General features: G+C 46.5%; 1 protein-coding gene across 17 annotated transcripts in view; it reads left to right on the forward strand.

Annotated features, from left to right (window-relative positions):
- Positions 1-19,883, forward strand: part of ARVCF (ARVCF delta catenin family member) — a 309,481-nt gene that overhangs the window by 255,744 nt on the left and 33,854 nt on the right. For 13 of the 17 annotated variants that reach the window (XM_060269758.1, XM_035098127.2, XM_035098131.2 and 10 more), the window contains exon 9: positions 19,464-19,600. In XM_060269758.1, coding sequence (XP_060125741.1) covers positions 19,464-19,600 — 137 coding nt within the window. The remainder of the gene's footprint in view (positions 1-19,463; positions 19,601-19,883) is intronic. The other 4 variants (XM_035098129.2, XM_035098130.2, XM_035098126.2 and 1 more) reach the window with 1 other exon arrangement.

Here is a 19,883-nt window from a genome sequence, read left to right on the forward strand (position 1 = left end):
CCGATCTAATGTTCATGACGACCTTGGGGAACTGGAATCGGTGCACGTCCTTTTCTCGCTCCGGAAAGTCAAACTGTTCTCCACGGGACTTTAATCACAAGGGTCTTTTGTCTAATAGGCAGTGATATGTGCCGTTTAAACAATTCTGGGTTTAAAGCACCATTCGTTCCGAGCACTGAGTTTGAAACAAACCGAAAGATGAACTTTTGTCTCTCTTTCGCGAGGCACAAAGGGAAGGAAGATCTGAATTGCTGCCTAGCAGTCTCAAAGCATGTTGTGCTCCAGGATATTTTAAATGGTACTATATTCACGAGAGAGCTGTTGCGATGCAAAAATGAGCCTGAGCTGCTGAGGCTTCCGCTGTTATATATTTACTCTCATGGGGAGAAAAGCAACTGGGGGTGATTTTTGAGTAGGAAAACCAGCCTGAGAGGAAGGAACGGTGCAGGCCATTCTCTCCCCATTCCCACCACTCAGGAGTGTAGTCTTGTGACACCACCACCCCCCAAAAACCTCCATTTAAAGCAGGCATAGGCAAACTCGGCCCTCCAGATGTTTTGGGACTACAACTCCCATCATCCCTGACCACTGGTCCTGTTAGCTAGGGATCATGGGAGTTGTAGTCCCAAAACATCTGGAGCAGGCATGTCAAACCTGTGGCCCTCCAGATGTTTTGGACTACAATTCCCATCTTCCCCAACCACTGGTCCTGCTAGCTAGGGATCATGGGAGTTGTAGGGCAAAACATCTGGAGGGCCGCAGGTTTGACATGCCTGATCTGGAGGGCCAAGTTTGCCTATGCCTGATTTAAAGCAATGGCACCCCACTTTAAGCAGCCAGGGCTTCACCCCAAGGAATCCTGGGTAGTTGGTTAAGGATGCTGAGCGTTGTTCGGAGAGACCCCTGTTCCCCTCACAGAGCTACAATTCTCAGAGTAAATTGACAATTAATCTCTCTTCCAAGTGGGAATTGGCGCTCTGTGAGGGGGAATTAGGGGCCTTCCCAACAACTCTCACTTCCCAGGATTCCTTGGGTGGGAATCATGACTGTTCTAGGATAATGCTCTAAATGCCTTGTGCAGTTGGGGGTCCGTGTTTCATCAGCAACGATTTCGGCACACGTTTAGGATGCTTCCCCTCAGAACCTGACCCAGTTTTAACAGCCAGCCATTTTCTCGCCGGCGGCTTCTGCTTCGGCGACGTCTGGCCTGCGCTCGCAACCCGCCAGTTCCAGCCGCTGGTTCCCCTGGCAAGATCTGTCACGTCTCTTTGAGGAGAACGCAGGGCTGCTCCCTCAGACGTTTCCCGCCATGACAGGAACATTCTAGACCCTGTCAGAGGGGATTGTTTTCTTTTTATGTGGGTCAGCTCCTGAAGACAAGGTGCCGCTTAAACCACGGCAAGCGCATGACTAAGCAGCCTCCGTATTGGAAGCGGTTTGTGCTTAACTTGTTAAAAAATAAATATGCCAGGACTGACATCTGCCAGAAAGATGTGCTGGAAGTCTTGGTCACATTGACATCACACGTTTTAAAACAAATAAACCATTCTTAGCATGCAGAGCTTGCCCCCAAGGATCTTGGGAAGCGTAGTTTGTTAAGGGCGCCAAGAATTAGACCTCTGTGAGGGGTCTCCTGGCACCTCTAATCACCCGTAACAAACTACCATTCCCAGGAGTCTTTGTGGTTAAAGGAGTACTTTAAATGTGCGGTGCCGTTGCGACCTTTTGCTTTCTCATTACCAATACGGAAGGATGGAAGAACTGAGGTGAAGCAGAAATAGGATCCAAACGGAATCGAGCACCCAAGGGCGTCATATGCAGCTGTGTGAAGCGTTTTATGAAACATCACCAACTTCCCTCATGAATGCATATGCCTCAGATTTTCAGTCAGCTGCTTCAAGTACTTCTTGATTTTACCCCAATCTTTTCTCTGTCCTTTTCCTTCTGTTCTTTGCAATTGAGATTGAATTCATGCAGGTGGCCCAAACCAGTGGCTGTGTAATTTTTGTTTGTTTATGTCCACTTATATCCCTCATTCAAGGACCTCAGGGTGGAATATATAGTTGTCCCCCTCCCTATTTTACCCTCACAACAACCCTGTGAGGTAGGTTAGGGTGAGAGGGAGGGAGTGATCCAGTGAGCTTCATGGGGGGGGTCTCCCAGGTCCTAGTCTGACACTCTAACCCAGGCATCCCCAAACTGCGGCCTTCCAGATGTTTTGGCCTACAACTCCCATGATCCCTAGCTAACAGGACCAGTGGTCAGGGATGATGGGAATTGTAGTCCAAAACATCTGGAGGGCCGAAGTTTGGGGGGTGCCTGCTCTAACCACTACACCACACTGGCTCTCACTAGCAGTTGACTACTAAGCATCTCCACCTCCCCGAAACCCAGTATTTCCCCATTTAGAAGCTGTGTGGCACAAATGGCACACAGCTCAGCAAGGAGCCACCAACAGGAAGGCCCTGTCTTGCATTCAGGAGTCCCATGTTCAATCTCTAGCATAGCTGTCAAGTTTTCCCTTTTCTCGTGAGGAAGCCTATTCAGCATAAGGGAATTTCCCTTTAAAAAAGGGGAGAACTTGACAGCTGTGCTCTAGGTAGGGCTGGGAATGCCCCTTTCCTGAAATTCTGGAGAGCCATTGCCATTCATTGTACTGGGCTAAATGGACCAATGGTCTAACTTGGTATAAGGCAACTTCTTATTAGGGGAAGGGCCATAGTTCACTGCTAGGACCGTGGAGGCCCTGTCTGAAATGTCAGGGAGATGCTGCCAGTCAGTGTCGGCAATATTGAGCTAGATGGCTCATCAGTTGTGACTCCGTATAAGACAGCTTCCTATGTTAGAAAGTCTTGCAGCGAGGGCCAGGAAGGGGTTCCTTGCCATCTTGAACCATAGCAAAGAAACTAGGGGGCATGATCCACACACACACACCCCCCACAAAGACCATGAAAAGCATTAATTTCATTTCCAATTAAATTATCAAGGGGGGGGGGGGAACACGGTGAAACAAGAAGCCAACGCTTCTATTCCACCTGAAGCTGAGAAGCAGCCAGCTGGTACCCAGAGTCTACATTTGTGATGGATGAGGAGAAGTGAGAATTTAATGTACTGAGCGGAGGGGGGGGGGGAGAGAGTTTGCCACATGAAAAGATCCGCAAGGGGAAAAATCTCCTATCCAAGGTAATAAAGTTCTGCCGACACGAGACACTGCAAGACAGATGAGCAATCCTTAGCTCCTTTGTAAATTATGACCGCCACAGGGGATTGCAATGAGCAATGTACTTAGCAAAAACCATTGAAATATGAGAATTCTCACCATTGCATACCAAATGCTTAGTGGGTTTTAATACACTAACATGTGCTTTTGGTTTTTGTTGTTGTTGTCGTGGGAGAACATCTTGCAATGGACATTGCAGAGGAGGAGAGGTGTGATGGGCGCTATTAGCCTGTTAAGGGGCATGCAGAGGTGTAGTGGTCTGAGCTCGCAGAGGAACGAAGAACAGGTGCTGTTTCTGAAGCATGGTCCCAGCCAGTGCTACAATAATAATAATAATAATAATAATAATAATAATAATAATAATAATAATATATTTATACCCCGCCCTCCCCAGTCAAACTGGGCTACAATAAGACATAAAAGAAAAGAAAACAATTAATTAAAATACAGATTAAAATACAATATTAAAAATTAAAATGCAGCCTCCTTTTAAGTAGTCCATAAATCCAAACCATGAGGGAGGAAAACACAGGGGTCAGACTGAATCCAACCCAAAGGCCAGGCGGAACAGCTCTGTCTTGCAGGCCCTGCAGAAAGATCACAAATCCCGCAAGGCCCTGGTCTCCTGTGAAAGAGCGTTCCACCAAGTGGGGGCCAATACTGAAAAGGCCCTGGCCCTAGTTGAGGCCAATCTAGCCACCTTATGGCTCGGGATCTCCAGAATATTGTTGTTTGTGGACCTTAAGGTCCTCCGCGGGGCATACCAGGAGAGGCGGTCCCATAGGTACGAGGCATAGCTGCCAAGTTATCCCTTTTTAAAAGGGATTTTCCCTTATGCTGAATAGGCTTCCTCGCGAGAAAAGGGAAAACTTGGCAGCTATGGTACGAGGGTCCCAAGCCGCATAGGGCTTTAAAGGTCGAAACCAGCACCTTAAACCTGATCCTGTACTCCACCGGGAGCCAGTGCAGCTGATAAAGCACTGGATGAATGTGATCCCGTGGCCGGGACCCCGAAAGGAGCCTCGCCGCGGCATTCTGCACCCACTGGAGTTTCTGGGTCAGCTTCAAGGGCAGCCCCGCATAGAGCAAGTTACAATAATCAAGCCTGGAGGTGACCGTCACATGGATCACTGTGGTCAGATCAGGGCGAGAGAGGTAAGGGACCAACTGCTTGATACGGCGGAGATGGAAAAATGCCACCTTAGCTGTGGCTGCAACCTGCGCCTCCATGGAAAGGGAGGCGTCAAAGGTTACACCCAAACTCTTGACAGAAGGCGCTGGCACTAATTGAGCCCCTGCAAGAGATGGGAGTTGCCCCCCCCCCTTTTTGCTACCAAAAAGGCCCTCTGCCTGGTTCCCTATAACCTCGCTTCTCGCTGTGAGGGAATCGCCAGAAGGCCCTCAGAGCTGGGCCTCAGTGTCTGGGATGAACGATGGGGGCGGAGACGCAGTTGGGACTCAACTGCACAGGTCTGTGTGTTTCATATCGCTGGACCATTAACCAGAAAGGTCTGCGGATGACTTTTTAGCAGGGTGTGCATTCTCTGAAGCTGCTTCCCTCTATGGGAGGAGAGCCTCGTTGCTCCACAGACGTTGAATAAAAGAAAATCATTAGCCCAGCTCTTAAAAGCAAAGCTGCTCCCCTGTCACTTTCATTCACAGAATACATGCTGGATAGTTTGCCCTTTGGAGCACATGTGACCCCAGGATGACCTCCGTTTTTTCCCCATTTGCAGAGGAGGCTGTAATGCTAGCTGTGTATTTGAGCACCCGTCAAAGAAAATATGGAGCTTTATTTGAAATAACTATTGCATGGCGTGAAAGCAGCAGCTTTCAACTCTGGGAAGGAAAAGCAGTTTGAGGACACAGGGACATGGGAACCTGATTCATGACAAGTAGACCATTGGTTCATCTTGCCCGGTATTGTCCACACGGACAGGCAGCAGCTCTCCAAGGTTTCAGACAGGACCCTTGCCTGGAGATGCTGGAAATTGGATCTGGGCTGCCGTATTTTGAAGAGTAAAAAAGAGGACACATCTGCTGACTTCTACTTTTAACTATGGATCACTGTGATGACTCTAACCATGAGAAAGAGTATGTGTCCTGGAAAAAAGAGGACATATGGCAACCCTAAGATTCTGGGGCCTTCTCAAGCCAAGCAGATTTTCTATGACGGAAGCTGCCCCTTAATAAGTCAGATGATTGGTTATCCAGCTCAGTGTTGCCAACACTAACTTGATTCACAGAATTGTGGAGTTGGAAAGGATCACTAGGATCGATCATCTAGTCCAACCCTCTACAATGCAAGATTTCCCCCCAATGTGGGGCTTGAGGGATCTGGGGGAGCTTTCGCAGTGAGATTTTGAGGTTTCCTATGCTGGCCCTCTTAGTTATTGCAAAATAAAATTGATGGGTTTTTAAACATCTATCTATCTGCCTGTCTAATTAAGGAGTTGGCAGCCTGAAAATAGATGTTCCTCCTGCCTCTGCTCATTCTGTGACCAGTGGCTTTCCTGAGGCTATGAAATATTTTAGTTTCCTAGGCAGAGCTGAAATCTGTTGTGCCTGAGGGATGACACCCGGGTATGCAATTAGGCAAGGACTGTAGCTCAGTGTAGAGCATCTGCTTTGCATGCAAAAGGTCCCAAGTTCAAACCAAGGCATCTCTAGGTAGGGCTAGGAGACACCTCTGCCTGAAACCTTGCAGCGCTGCTGCCAGTCTGTGTAAGATGTACTGAACTCGAATGAACAGTGGTCTGACTTGATATAAAGCTGCTTTTTATACTCCTGCGATCTTGCTTGCTAAACAATGGCATTTTTGCAAAGTATGGATCTTGGGTAGCAAATTGCCTTCTCCTTTCCTTCCAAAACTTCTGTTCAATGTTATGTGGCAGCATTCCAAATACATGCATTAACTGTTTCCTACTCTTCTGTAACCTCCAATCCCAGGGCCTGATCAGGGGCACAGCCATAGAGTGTCCGTTGTGTAGTGGTGGTGTTGCTGCTGTTAACTTCATTGTATAAATTATGTAACTAAACTGTTTATATACCGTAGTATGCCTCTCTGCCGCAGTGTCCAAGGCGGCTCGGGGCAGAAACTGAAGCAGCAATATCATCCAAACACAACAGTTGCAAAATGAAATTGAAAATAAGCATTGAATTGAGGTGTTTGGGGTTTTTTAAGCAGTCAAATTGAAAGCAGCAGCAGCAAAGTTTTAAAGCAAGGTAAATCCTACCAAAAGCCAGGGTGAGCAATACCACCCTCAAGCTGATGCCTTGATTTGAAAGGATCACGGAAAGTTGCCTTATAATAAGGCAGATTATTTCTCCATCTAACTTGGCATCATCGACTCTGATTGGCCACCTGCTACTAGATCCCTTTAACCTCGAGGGTGGTGAATGTGCTAACATTCCAAAAGTGGGCAAGAAGGCTGCATGGGCCAGATGTTGCCCACAGGACACCAGTTGCCTACCCCTATTTTAACGGGCAGGGCCGTCTTAAGCATGTCGGGCGCCCTGGTGCCGTGGTGCGGAGATCGCTCCGGCGCACCCGCCCCGCCCCGTTTCTTGCTGTGGCTGGTGGGCGGGCACAGCACCACCACCTCCACCATAAAAGAAGGGGCCACCGGGCGTAAGAGCATAAGAAGAATGATGCTTCTGGATGAGGAGCCAAAGGCCCATCGAGTCCAGCATCCTTTTCTCAGAGGCACCAACCAGATTTCAGCAGGAAGCCTGTAAGCAGGACCAGAGCTCAAGAGCACTCTCTCCTTCCGTGGTTCTGAGCAGGGCCTCTGATGAAGATCTGAACAGCTTCAGCAATGCTGCAAACATCAGATGTTCCTAGACTGCCCTAGGAGAAAGCGGGGGGAACCCACAGCATTTTAAAAAAATAAAACCCACAGCATTTTTTTTTTAAAATTGCAATTTTCAAAGAGAACATCGTCGGATTCAAACAGCGCAAACCCACTTGTGTAATAAAACAGCCTGTGAGAAACTGCACGGCAGGCTTTTTCCAGCTGCACTGAATTATTAGAGGAAGCCGAGAGATCCGGGGGAGCCTTTGCAATGGGCTTTGGAGGTTTCCTATGCCGGCCCTCTTAGCTATTGCATCGCTGAGTGTGTCCATGGGCAGATTACCTAACCGGGAGAAACAGCGCCTATGCTGAGCTTGACGGATGCCCCTGCCGTTGCTATTTCGCTGGCAAAGTTGGTTGCTGGCATGTGTCTATGGTCATGCCTTCTAACCCTGTTCCCAGCAAGCCAAGCCGGCAGCATAGGAAGCCAGGGAAGTGTTGCCAGCTCCGCGTTTTCAACTGGAGCAGCTTTTGCACGGTTGGGGAATCTTAATAAAACACCCCCTGACCAACAAGCCCAGGTGCTGTGCATCGCAGCTGACGCCGCTCTGAGTTTCCAGGGGGTGTTGTTGAGAATTGATTAAGCTGTTCCGTGCTTACATAGGCTGCTTTGATAGTGTTGAGTGTTATTCTTCTTATAAGCACTTTGTACAGATATATTTTTAATAGGGCAGGCGTCAAACCGTTTCCCTTCTAAATCTTCATAGATAGGGCCCCACGCTTTGTTATTTATGAGCCTCTCCATTAAATATACATCTGCACCACATTGGGAGCCTCTAAATAAAAATTATAGATCTGCTGGGAAGATTGGGCTGTCTGGGTAGAATGCTGAATCTCCGCTCACCCACGAGGGAACGGCGCGGCAATTTCTGTGCAGCTCATGGCATTTTGAAAGGACGAACCACTGGTGGATGTCTTTTTGCTAAAGAAGGAGTGAAATATCTGAGTCCCCATTTTCCAATAATAAAGAGTGATCAAATAGTAACACTTGGAAATGACAGCTGCCAATTTGCCAGCTCTGGTGTTTTTCCCATTGTTCTCTTGCTTTGAATGTAGGAGGATTTTAGGAGTGCTGCTGTTGCTGCTGCTGCTACTGCTGTAGTTGTGTGTGGGCATGCACAATTTTGTTCCTTTTCTCACTGTTGTTGTTTTTTTCAATTTTTTTAAAAAAATTTTTTGAATATTTTCTTCCTGCCTTTTCGGCTCAAAGAATTTCCAAGGATGCCTTATGGACAATCAATCCGTTCAAGGCAACATGATAGAGAACAACAGGCTACAGGCATGCCAGACATTTAGAACAGCAGGAGCAGGATAGAAACAGCAGCAGGGACAGGGTTAACAACAAGCAGCATTTTTGAAAGACCCAGGTAAATGGGAAGGTCTTCTCCTGATACCTAAAAATGAGTGTGTTGTAGTTCTCATTCTCTGTCCACTAGTGAAAAGGCTCCAGCAAGGAATCTTGCACTAGTGAATGGGTGAGTTTTAATATCGCACAGCAGAGGAATCTAGCACAACAGTAGCAGCAAAAGAAACTCGTGCAACAGACTTTGCAATCTGTTATGCAGCTCAGGCCCTACCTGCACAATACGTTTAAAGCAGTATCATGCCACTTTAAAAAGACATGGCTTCTCCGTCCGCCCCCAACCCTTGCAAACTAATAATAATAATAATAATAATAATAATAATAATAATAAATTTATATCCCGCCCATCTGGCTGGGTTTCTCCAGCCACTCTGGGCGGCTTCCAACAGAAATTATTAAAATACACTAATTTCTTAATTTCTTAAAGATTAAAAGCTTCCCTAAACAAAGGATGTGTCCTGTTCTCCCACCACCAAAAAAAAGAGCCACCATCCTTAAAATTTAAACCCCCATTTCGGAGGTGGGGGGGATTTTATCCCTCCCATTTCAGATGAGTTTAGGGAAGGGTTTGTGTGTCTGTGTCCATGCGTTTGCATGATCCCTTTAGAATTTATATTCCCCGAGCAATTGTGTCCATGCCTCTTTGTGTGTGTGGTTTTTAAAAAAAGAAAAGAACTGACTGCCTTATGGAGCCTAGTTCATTACCGAACTGCAGTTGCAGGGTGAGTTTCTCAAATGAGCACATGCCAAGCCAGGCAAATCTGCCAGGGATGAGAAGCAGGAATTGGAGTGGGACGTGGTTTTTCCACTTCGCTGCGGCTGGCTCAGTCTTGAGATTTCAGACCGGGGGGGGGGGGACCAAAACAGGTCTGTCCATCCACCCAGAACTGTTAGATTGGAGCGGATTCCCGCCATGCTCTTTCACTGCTATTTCAGCTAAATGGCATCCCCTCCAGCAGCAGCAACAGAATCAACTCTCCATGGAAGGCCCTTCATGCCAGCACAGATTTCAAATAGGCATGCACATTCTCTAATACACACACACACACACACACACACACACACACACACACAACAAAGGAAGTAGAAGAACTTCAATTCAGCTTGCATTTAAAGACAAAGCTACAGTGGAACCTCAGTTGTCGAACGTAATCCGTTCCAGAAGACCATTCGACTTCCGAAACGTTTGACAACTGAGGCGCAATTGCCGGTCAGCAAAACCCATTGAAAAGAGGAGAAATGCAACTCGGAAGCTGTTCAACTTCTCAGGCGCGTTCAAAAACGGAAGCATTCGCTTCCTGGTTGCCGGCGTTCGAAAACCAAAACGTTCGACTTCCGAAGCGTTCGACAGCTGAGGCTCCGCTGTACCTGATTTGCAGCCTCGAGAGCATCATGTGAACCAAAAGGCAGCCATCCTTCAAAATTCACACTTCTCCAAATTTTGCAGTGCAGTTCTGCAGCCAAGTAATGTGCACGAAATGCATAGATTAATGCGCATTGTTGCAGATTATCATATGCGTGCATAATTAGTGGAAATAATAATAGGTTGGAGTTCATGATTCATGATGGACGAGCAGCCTGAGTGGGGAGAAGAAGGCAGCTCCCTTGTGGACATGTTAAAATCCTACCTCAATTTGTTGATAGCGACCAGCTTCTGAACACCTTACATCTGGATCAGAGACCTGGCATTTTCTTTGCTGTCAGTAATGATTTCATGGGTGGTATTCAGGACTGCAACCACTGTGTCCCTCCTCCAGGTTTTTTTTGAAGACCTCTGTTGCCTGCTAGGTACATTTCTTACCAGCTTCCCCATGGCATAACTACCTAAAGAACAGAACGCACTCTCAATAGTTCAATCCAATAATTCAGTTCAAGGAAAAGAATAGAGTCGTAACTCACAGTGGAGTTCATGCTTCGTGTGTGTAAAGGTCCCAGATTCATTCCCCAGCTTTTCCAGCTTCAAAGGATTGAGATGGGGGGGGGGGTTAATTCAGTTTGCATTTAAAGGCTAACCTTCCAAACCTTCCAAAATGATATGAGAACTGAAACACAGCCTTCCTTCGTAATTTTCACTGCTCCAAATTTTGCAATGTCCAATCAAATAATGTGTACAAAAAAATGTGTACATTAGGGGAATGTGTGCCTAAAAATGTGTACATATATCACTCAAAGGGCTTGTGCAGAGGGTGCAAAGAAGAATCACAAGCTGCTGTGGGAATGTGGAGAACTGAACTTCAGAAGATGAGAGGCTGAAAGAAACCGATATTGACAGATTTGCCCATTCCTAGTGCTTTGCACACACACACACACACACACACAGAGAGAGAGAGAGAGAGAGAGAGAGAGAGAGAGAGAGAGAGAGAGAGAGAGAGAGAGACTTTGCTGCAGAAAATTAGGGGCGCCTTGGCTGTCCATCAAAATCACTGCAGCACACTGTTTTGCTGACACAGAGGACAAGTGGCAAAATTTTCCAGGAATGGCTGAGGCAGAACAAGTGACATGAGATATATGTCACTTGCACCAGGCGTCCTATTGGTCAGAACGAGTTTTCTGAGTGCATGTTCTGGAAGTTGGGCAATAGGGGCAGTACAGGATTCCTTTTGGTGTACCGACCTCCTCGCTGCACCAAGGATTCCCTGCCCGAGATGCTTCAGGTCGTGTCGGATGTGCTCCTGGAGACACCTAGCTTGGTTGTCTTAGGGGATTTTAACATCCATGCCGACACGACCTTACAAGGAGCCGCTCGGGACTTCGTGGAAAGCATGGCCTCCATGGGGCTGTCCCTGAATGAGTCTGGCCCAACTCATAGCCGCGGACATGCCTTGGACCTGGTGTTTGCCTCTATGGATGTTGGTGATCTGACACTAAGTAAAAGCGAAACTAACGAAGTGCCATGGTCAGATCACTACCTGGTGCAACTGGACTTCTCCGCGACCCTTCCCCTCTGCAGGGAGGTTGGACCTATTCAGATGGTCCGCCCCCGCCACTTAATGGATCCAAATGGTTTCCAGAGAGTGGTAGGGGATGCTTTATCCCATGTTGATGGCCTCTCAGCCGACTCCCTGGTGGCCCGCTGGAATGTAGAGTTAACCAGGGCTATTGACAGTTTGGCTCCGAAGCGCCCTCTCCGATTGCATGGAGCCCGGACAGCCCCGTGGTTTTCCCCGGCGCTGAGGGCGATGAAACAGTCGCTGAGACGGCTAGAGCACCGGTGGCGGAAAACTCATTCTGAATCCAACCGAACACAGGCTAGAACTCAACTTCGAGCCTACCAAGTGGCAATGGCGACGATAAAGAGGACCTTCTTCACCGTTTCTATCGCATCTGCAGAAAACAGCAGCAGGAGACTGTTCCAGGTGGTTCGTAATCTATCCGAATCACCTTCGTCATCGGGGCCTGATAGGGACCCCAATATCTCCTGCAATGCTTTTGCAAAGTTTTTTTGGAGATAAAGTCACTCAGATTTGGAGGGAGGTAGACTCCACCGTGGGAGCAGGGCCGGGGTGGGAGAGTGCTGGAGCCCTGGCTTGTCATGTTTCATGGGATCAATTTCAATCTGTTACCTCCGAGGATGTGGACAGGCTGCTTGGACGAGTGAACCAACCACCTGTCTCCTTGCCCCTTGCCCATCCTGGCTAATAAAAGCGCCCCAACTTCGTGTGTACCTGGAGGATATTGCAGGAGCAGCTGCAGTGCGTAACAGGGGGGGGGTGTGCGCGCACGCGAGCAAGCACATAAGGAAAGCAGTGAGCAGATGCTCAAAGCCAATATGAGTACCAAGGAAGGGTGTGAGGTTTGCATGCTTAAGCAACAACCCCAGGCCGTGTTTTTGCAAGCAAAAAAGGTATCTCAAGAGCATGCAACCTAATCAGCCATGCTCAATTAAATCTCGTCCAATCCAGGAATGGAGCCTTCTCCTTTGGGATGCAGCTGGTAAATAAAAGTTTAACAGAGGTGGATGCACATGATTAGAAGATCTGAACAAGATCATTCGCGGCTCGGGGTGCCTTTCTGCCATCCACCGCATTCTTAATTTCATTAAGCTCTCCGCAGAGAGAAACAGACCGTGAGACTTTTATTCTCCATAGGAAGAACATAAGAAGAGCTTGCTGGATCGGGCATCCTGTATCCGCTGAGCATCCTTAGTCCATATTGTCTTATAGAAACTAGCCTACTGTACAAGGCTAGCTCTGTTTTCCATGGGACAATCCATTAGAGTTGTTGTGCGTTGCCCTCCTGAGCCAAATGTCCTCTGGAGAGAATGGCTGAACCTTAATTTGAAGTGCTTTTTGAACTCTCAAAAGCACGATGCAAATGTTGTCATTACTACTACTACTACTACTACTACTACTACTACTACTACTACTACATCAGAATTACAGGTGATACCCAGGCAGCTTCCTTAAACCCCTTGCCAAACTTCGGAGAAGCAATAAGCATGGATCTCGCACGGCAGGGAAGGCTGGATTGTGGACACATTAAGCAAGCGCTTTCATCATTCACCTGGAGATGAGAGGACTTATCTCTGCAAAGTCTCCTTCCCTGCATAAGCCCTTCTCTTTGCTTCCATCGCAGAGGCTTTTCTCTTTGATCTGCATCCTTTGAAGGAGGGGGGAGCTGGAGACACCTGTTGCGCTCCGAGAGCCTGACATGCAGCTTGTATTCTTCCTTCTTTGGCACTGACCTGACAACAAATTCGAGAGGATCAGGAGAGAGTTTTTTTTTTTTTTACTCCTGTTATTTCAGAGCTGTATGAATAGTCTCCCTAACAGCACTGCGCCGGATGCAGCCAAGAGGGATTTAGAAGTCTTTGTGCTTCCGATGAAGACAGGCGACAGCTTTTTGAGAGCTAGGAAGAACCCAAAAAGGAAGCTTTGGCTTTGCGAAGAGAGTTGGGGTGGGTGGTTGTGTGGAGATGCTGGCTAATTAGCAAGGGTCAAGTAGCAAGGGTGGAGGGTGTTCTAAGTCACGTGTAGCAAGACAATAAGACAGGGCAAACCCCTGTATTCCTTTCTTCCTGCAAACAGAACCACGGGTCTCCCACACCCCGGTGCTGAAAAAGAATTAAAAACAGCAGGATTTCTGCCAGTCTCCTGGCACCCTGTCCATTTCAGTTTATGATTTCTTGCTAAAAATGAAAGGTTTTTTTTTTTTTGTATGCTTGAGCTGGAAAGGAGGGGGCGAGCTTTGTGAAACAATTTGCCTTCCATGGAATTTGCTTCCTTCCACCTCCCAGGAGGGAGTTGTGGACTGAGATAAAAAAAATATCCCCCTTTGCAATTGAGGGCATTCGTTTGCTTTTCAACTCACATTTTTCTAGTTGCTTAGTCTTTGCCTTCTCTTAGGGCTGCTATATGTCTAGAATTTCCCAGACACAGCTGGCATTTGTCTGTGGAAAATGGTGTCCGGGCAGAATTTTCGAAAAGCGGCTATAATGTCTGGGGAAACCCAGGCATATGGAAGCCCATATCGGAAGTCAATTTTCTGGTGATTTTCCTTTAAAAATAGGTTTTAAAAGTCAAATTTTTTTTAGATTTTGCCCCCCCCCCATCCCAAAACTCGCCACCAATCCACTTTTTGAAATACAGTGGCACCTCGGTTTATGAACACAATTGGTTCCGGAAGTCTGTTCATAAACTGAAGCGTTCATAAACTGAAGCGAACTTTCCCATTGAAAGTAATGGAAAGTGAATTAATCCGTTCCAGACGGTCTGCGGAGTAAGCGTTCATAAACTGAAGCAAACTTTCCCATTGAAAGTAATGGGAAGTGGATTAATCCGTTCCAGACGGGTCCGCGGAGTACTTAAGCTGAAGCATTCATAAACTGAAGCATGGGTGTAATTGGTTCCGGAAGTCTGTTCATAAACTGAAGCGTTCATAAACTGAAGCAAACTTTCCCATTGAAAGTAATGGAAAATGAATTAATCCGTTCCAGATGGGTCTGCGGTGTTCATAAACCGAAAATTCATAAACCGAGGTGTTCATGAACCGAGGTTCCACTGTATGGCAACCGTAGGCCTACTTTCTCTTCGCAAAACATGCTACTCTTTAAATATATATGTGACCTTGCAGAAATAAGAATTGGATTCCCTGACTGCCATCTGCTGGTCGTCCTTTGATATCTATTCAGTCCAAGCTTGAACTACAGTGGTACCTTGGTTTGCGACCGCAATCCGTTCCGTGAAGGCATTCGCTCGCTGAGGCATTCGCTCGCCGAAGGCACGCTTCGGCGCGCGTGTGAAGCGCCGATAGAGCACTCCTGCGCCCCTGCACGCTGCGCAGATCGCTTCTGCGCATGCGCAGGCTGCACAAATCGCTTCTGCGCATCTGACACCGCGGAACCCGGATGTAAACACTTCCGAGTCCACGGCGCTCGCTCGCCGAAGTGTTCATAAATGGAGGTAGTCATAAACCGAAGTTCCACTGTATAAACCTCAATAATAAAACAAATGACATTCTTTATTACGGTCCAAAGACTTGCAAAACAATTTTGAAAGCAATGTAGAGCAAAAATGTGGAAGAAACATTACTAGACAGTCACAGTGTTTTTTTATAAAAAATGAATAATCATCAAGCTGCTAAACTTAATGGCATGTGCCGTTAACCATTTCAGACCTGAGGCCCACCTTTCAGCCCCGGCTTTCAATATAGGGCCCACTTCTATTTTTTTATTTTTTTTTACTGAATTGCCCTTTTCTCGTTCTCATTTTTTCTCCTTGGTCCAATCTTCACTTATCTCTTAAAGGCTTAGGAGGCCTTCTTGGGAAAAACTTTTAAAAAGGCAACCTTTTCAGGAGCTTAGCCACAGCAAAGCTGGGCTCAAATTAGCCCTATAACCTGATCAGTTGGGTGTCTCTACTGTTCTTATAGCGATCCAAAATCAGTTGGGCTGATCATGTACGCTTAAAATTAGTGGTAAGCCAAATCCTCACTCACTTCCACCCCTCACACACAAACACCCTCAATCACTGCCAGCACAGGACAAGACCTCAGTAATCCACCTTGGAGGGAAAATGGGATAGAAATGCAATAAAACATAACAACAACAACAACAACAACAACAACAACAACAACAACAACAACAACAACTGCATAGTGCTTTCAAAATCTTGGGTGCATTATTATTATTATTATTGTTATTATTATCACTATGATCATTATTTATTAAGTTTATATACCACCCTTCATCTGAGGAAAACAAAGCTGTTTACAATAGTGTAGTAGCGGGTTATTAGTAGTAGTAGTAGTAGTAGTAGTAGTAGCATTCAAGATTCTGCTCTGGTCAGACCTCACCTGGAGTACTGTGTCCAGTTCTGGGAACCACAGTTCAAGAAGGATACTGAAAAGCTGGAACGTGTCCAGAGGAGGGCAACCAAAATGGTCAATGGCCTGGAAACGATGCCTTATGAGGAATGGCTTAGGGAGCTGGGTATGTTTAGCCTGGAGAAGAGAAGGTTAAGGGGTGATATGATAGCCATGTTCAAATATATAAAAGGATGTCATATAGAGGAGGGAGAAAGGTTGTTTTCTGCTGCTCCAGAGAAGCGGACACGGAGCAACGGATTCAAACTACAAGAAAGAAGATTCCACCTAAACATTAGGAAGAACTTCCTGACAGTAAGAGCTGTTCGGCAGTGGAATTTGCTGCCAAGGATTGTGGTGGAGTTCTCCTTTGGAGGTCTTTAAGCAGAGGCTTGACAGGCATATGTCAGGAATGCTTTGGTGGTGTTTCCTGCTTGGCAGGGGGTTGGACTGGATGGCCCTTGTGGTCTCTTCCAACCCTATGATTCTATGATTCTAAGATATTTATATATCACTTACAATTAGCATTTCTGTTTCTGCTGATAATTCTAGTAGCCGATTTATTGTTATTATTACTATTATTATTAGCCCTAGCAGTTATGGTTGCTAGACTTGTGTCCTGTGAGATACTTTACATGCGCCAGACCTGCCTGCATTTTAATTGCCGCAGCCGCCGTTTGAAAAAAAGACCAAGCAATTGAGCAATTAGCATTTTGTTGATTTCTTCTTTCTTTCTTTTTTTTGTCTCATTGGCTCATTAGCGGCATTGATTGACCTTTTTGTCTCTTCAAAATTCCATGGCGCATTTTTAAAAAGGGGGGGGCATGAAACAGAAAGCGGCGGCAGACAATTAGCTATATATTACACAAAAAGTAGCGAGTACGGCAGGGGGGGAAATAATTAAGATGATTTTGAAATTAAGAAAATGGGTTTAAGGAGAGAAGCAGGTGCTTAATGGGAGCCAGAACAGCTGTGCCTTGCAAGGATCTGCTGCTGAAGGTACTTCAAGGAAGGGTTTGACGCCGCCACACACAGCTGGAAGAACCATTGCAATAATTAAATAAAAATCCCTTCCGCAAATGGGGCAGCTGGATTGATTAGAGAGGGCGATGGCGCCTAAGAAGTCGGTGTATGTATACACCCATGTCTTTGGCTCGGATTGGGATCTGTTGCAATACGTCCAAAGGGAGCATTTGAATCAGAAAATCTACTGGTATAGCATCAGCAAGAAATTGCTCTTTGGCAAACGTGGGACTCCCTTTCAGTGCTGGAATAGGGACTGGTGTGGATGGTTGCTGGTCATGTTCTGCTTCTCCCACACGATCCTTTTCATTGGGGCAGTGTGTCAGTCTGCATTTCTTAGTGCAGAAAGTATTGATCTGATATGTTGAGTCCTTTCCTATTCTAATTAATTCGAGAAGGTTCTGGAAGCTTCTCTGTGTGAATTGAACAAGAAGAAGGTTCATGACATTTAGGTTATTCCTTCAGAGAAGCTGAGTACAGTGGTACCTCTGGTTGTGAACGGGATCCGTACCGGAGGCCCGTTCGCAATGTGAAAAGCCCATAGCCCGAAGCGCCATATCTGTGCAGGTGCGCTGTGCGATTTGGCACTTGCGGACATGCACGAAGCGCGATTTAGCACTACTGCGCATGCGCGAGCAGCAAAACCCCAAAACAACCCTTTCCAGTAGCCCTTTTGCCAGCTTGTGTATGGACCCACGGGCCCATGAAATGTTGGCACCCCTGTAGGCAATATGTCTTACTTTGCTTACTTCAAAATACGGTCGTACCTCGGAAGTCAAACAGAATCCGTTCTGGAAGTCCATTTGACTTCCAAAACGTTGGGAAACCATAGCGCGGCTTCTGATTGGCTGCAGGAAGCAGCCAATCGGAAGCCGCTGAAGCCCCGTTTGACGTTTGGCTTCCAAAAGTATGTTCGGAAACTGGAACACTCACTTCCAGGTTTCGATTGTTCGGGAGCCGATTTGTTTGGGAGCCAAAGCGTTTGAGATCCAAGGTACGACTGTATGGCAAGCAAGCCAGTCCTCCTGATCCTAAGGATGAATGGGGGTCCATCTGCCCTGAAGTCCTTCCCTGGTGTTGCCACTGATCCTTAAGAACCCCTCCTATAGATTTACATGGAGTAACCGCATGGCTGATGCCTGCGCTGGGTCTACTTTATCCTGAGGGGTATTAATTCAGCGGCTTCCTCTCTCTGCTGCTTACAAGTGTCTCTGTCTATTTAGACTGCAAGCCTGCAGGCCCAGTACATACTCTTGTTTGTATGCCATGCTCTTTTTTAAAAAGTGTTTTGTCGTGTGTGCGCCCCCCCCCCCACTTCGTTCAGCACCTTGTTGGTGTCGCCGGCTGGTTTGTTTTCTGCACCTCCCTCAGGCACCGAAGAAATAATAAACGTTGCTATCAAAATCCTACACCGCAGAAATCTAGCCAAGTGTGCCTAAAAACATCATTATATTGTTTAGGCAAGCCGACCCAGACATGGAAATTTAACATGGGATTTTATTATGTCTATCTGTTTTACAACGCCTGACTTTACCCTTTTTTCTTTTTTGATGAATGTTTTAAGTCCCTTTGCTTTTAAGGTTTGATTTTTATCGGTATTATTAAAATGAATATTTTGTGCTATCTTAGAGAAACCACTTAGAACCGGGGGGCGGGGGGGGCGATCTCAGACCCTCAGGTCTATCTAGCCCCACCAGCCGTCCCTATTTAGACTGTGAGGCCACTTGGGGCAAATCACGGCCACCTGCCCTGAACCCGGACCCCTCCAAGTGCCTCTATTTTCCAAGGACATTTGTGATTTGGAGAAGCCGTCCCAGGTTCCTTATTTGATCGTGGAATGTCCCACTTTTCCTTAGGATGTCCCTATTTTCATAGGAGAAATGTTGGAGGGTATGGAGTTATCCGACCCTCCGAGCCGTCTGAAGGCAATCTTGTATAGGGAAGCTATTAAAAAATGTTTAATGTTTTATTATGTTTTTATATATGTTGGAAGCTGCCCAGGGGGACTGGGCAACCCAGTAAGATGTGTGGGGTATAAATAGTAAAAAATATCATTATAGAATGGGGTGTCCCTATTCTCATTAATCATGGGTAGGCAAGCTAAGGCCCGGGGGCCGGATCCGGCCCAATCACCTTCTCAATCCTGCCCACAGCATGTTTTTACATGAGTAGAATGTGCCCTTTTATTTACAATGCATCTCTGGGTTATTTGTGGGGCCTGCCTGTGTTTTTACATGAGTAGAATGTGTGCTTTTATTTAAAATGCATCTCTGGGTTATTTGTGGGGCATAGGAATTCGTTCATATTTTTTTAAAAAAATATAGTCCAGCCCCCCACAAGGTCTGAGGGACAGTGGACCGGCCCCCTGCTGAAAAAGTTTGCTGACCTCTGATTATCAGGAAAAAGTAATGATAATACATTTGTTAGCCTTTAAGATACTAGACAGTCACATCCATACCCCACACTTAAATCATATAACAGAATAGTTGGAACTGTGGCTTTTTAAGGGTCCTGGGAATTGTTGTTCTGTCAGAGGTAAACTACAGTTCCCAGGAATCTTTGGGGCTTCACATGTGCTTAAAATGTCTGTTTTGGATTTGACACAAGGCCCTTTTGTTGTCTTCGAGGCAACTGGACTCCCTCTCTTTAGCAGCCGTACAAATCTAAATGTGTTTTTTTTTTCCGCCCTCTCTGCTTTTAGGTTTCGAGTTGCTCTACCAGCCCGAAGTGGTGAGGCTTTATCTGTCGATTCTCACTGAAAGCCAGAATTTCAACACTCTGGAAGCAGCAGCAGGAGCTTTGCAGAACCTCAGTGCCGGAAACTGGACAGTGAGTGATGTGTGTTCTTCTTCTACCCTTACTGTCATTTAAGTGCTTGTGGTGAGAGGGATATACTGTTACCTGCTTAAGTTTCATCTTGTTGCTCAAGTTTGCTTTGGAAAGATGATCTGGCCTCACCCTACCCCCGGGTTTCTTGTGAGGCTCATTTATACCTTTTTGACTCCTGGTGTCAACTTTGACAGTGATCAGTATCCAGTGTTATCATTTTTCAGTCTGCAACTGTTACATAATTGATTACTCTCCCACTGTCTCCCCCCCCCTTTTAAATGGTGTTTCTTTT

The sequence above is a fragment of the Zootoca vivipara genome, chromosome 17 (genome assembly GCF_963506605.1).
Source record: "Zootoca vivipara chromosome 17, rZooViv1.1, whole genome shotgun sequence".
Classification (NCBI taxonomy): Eukaryota; Metazoa; Chordata; class Lepidosauria; order Squamata; family Lacertidae; genus Zootoca; species Zootoca vivipara.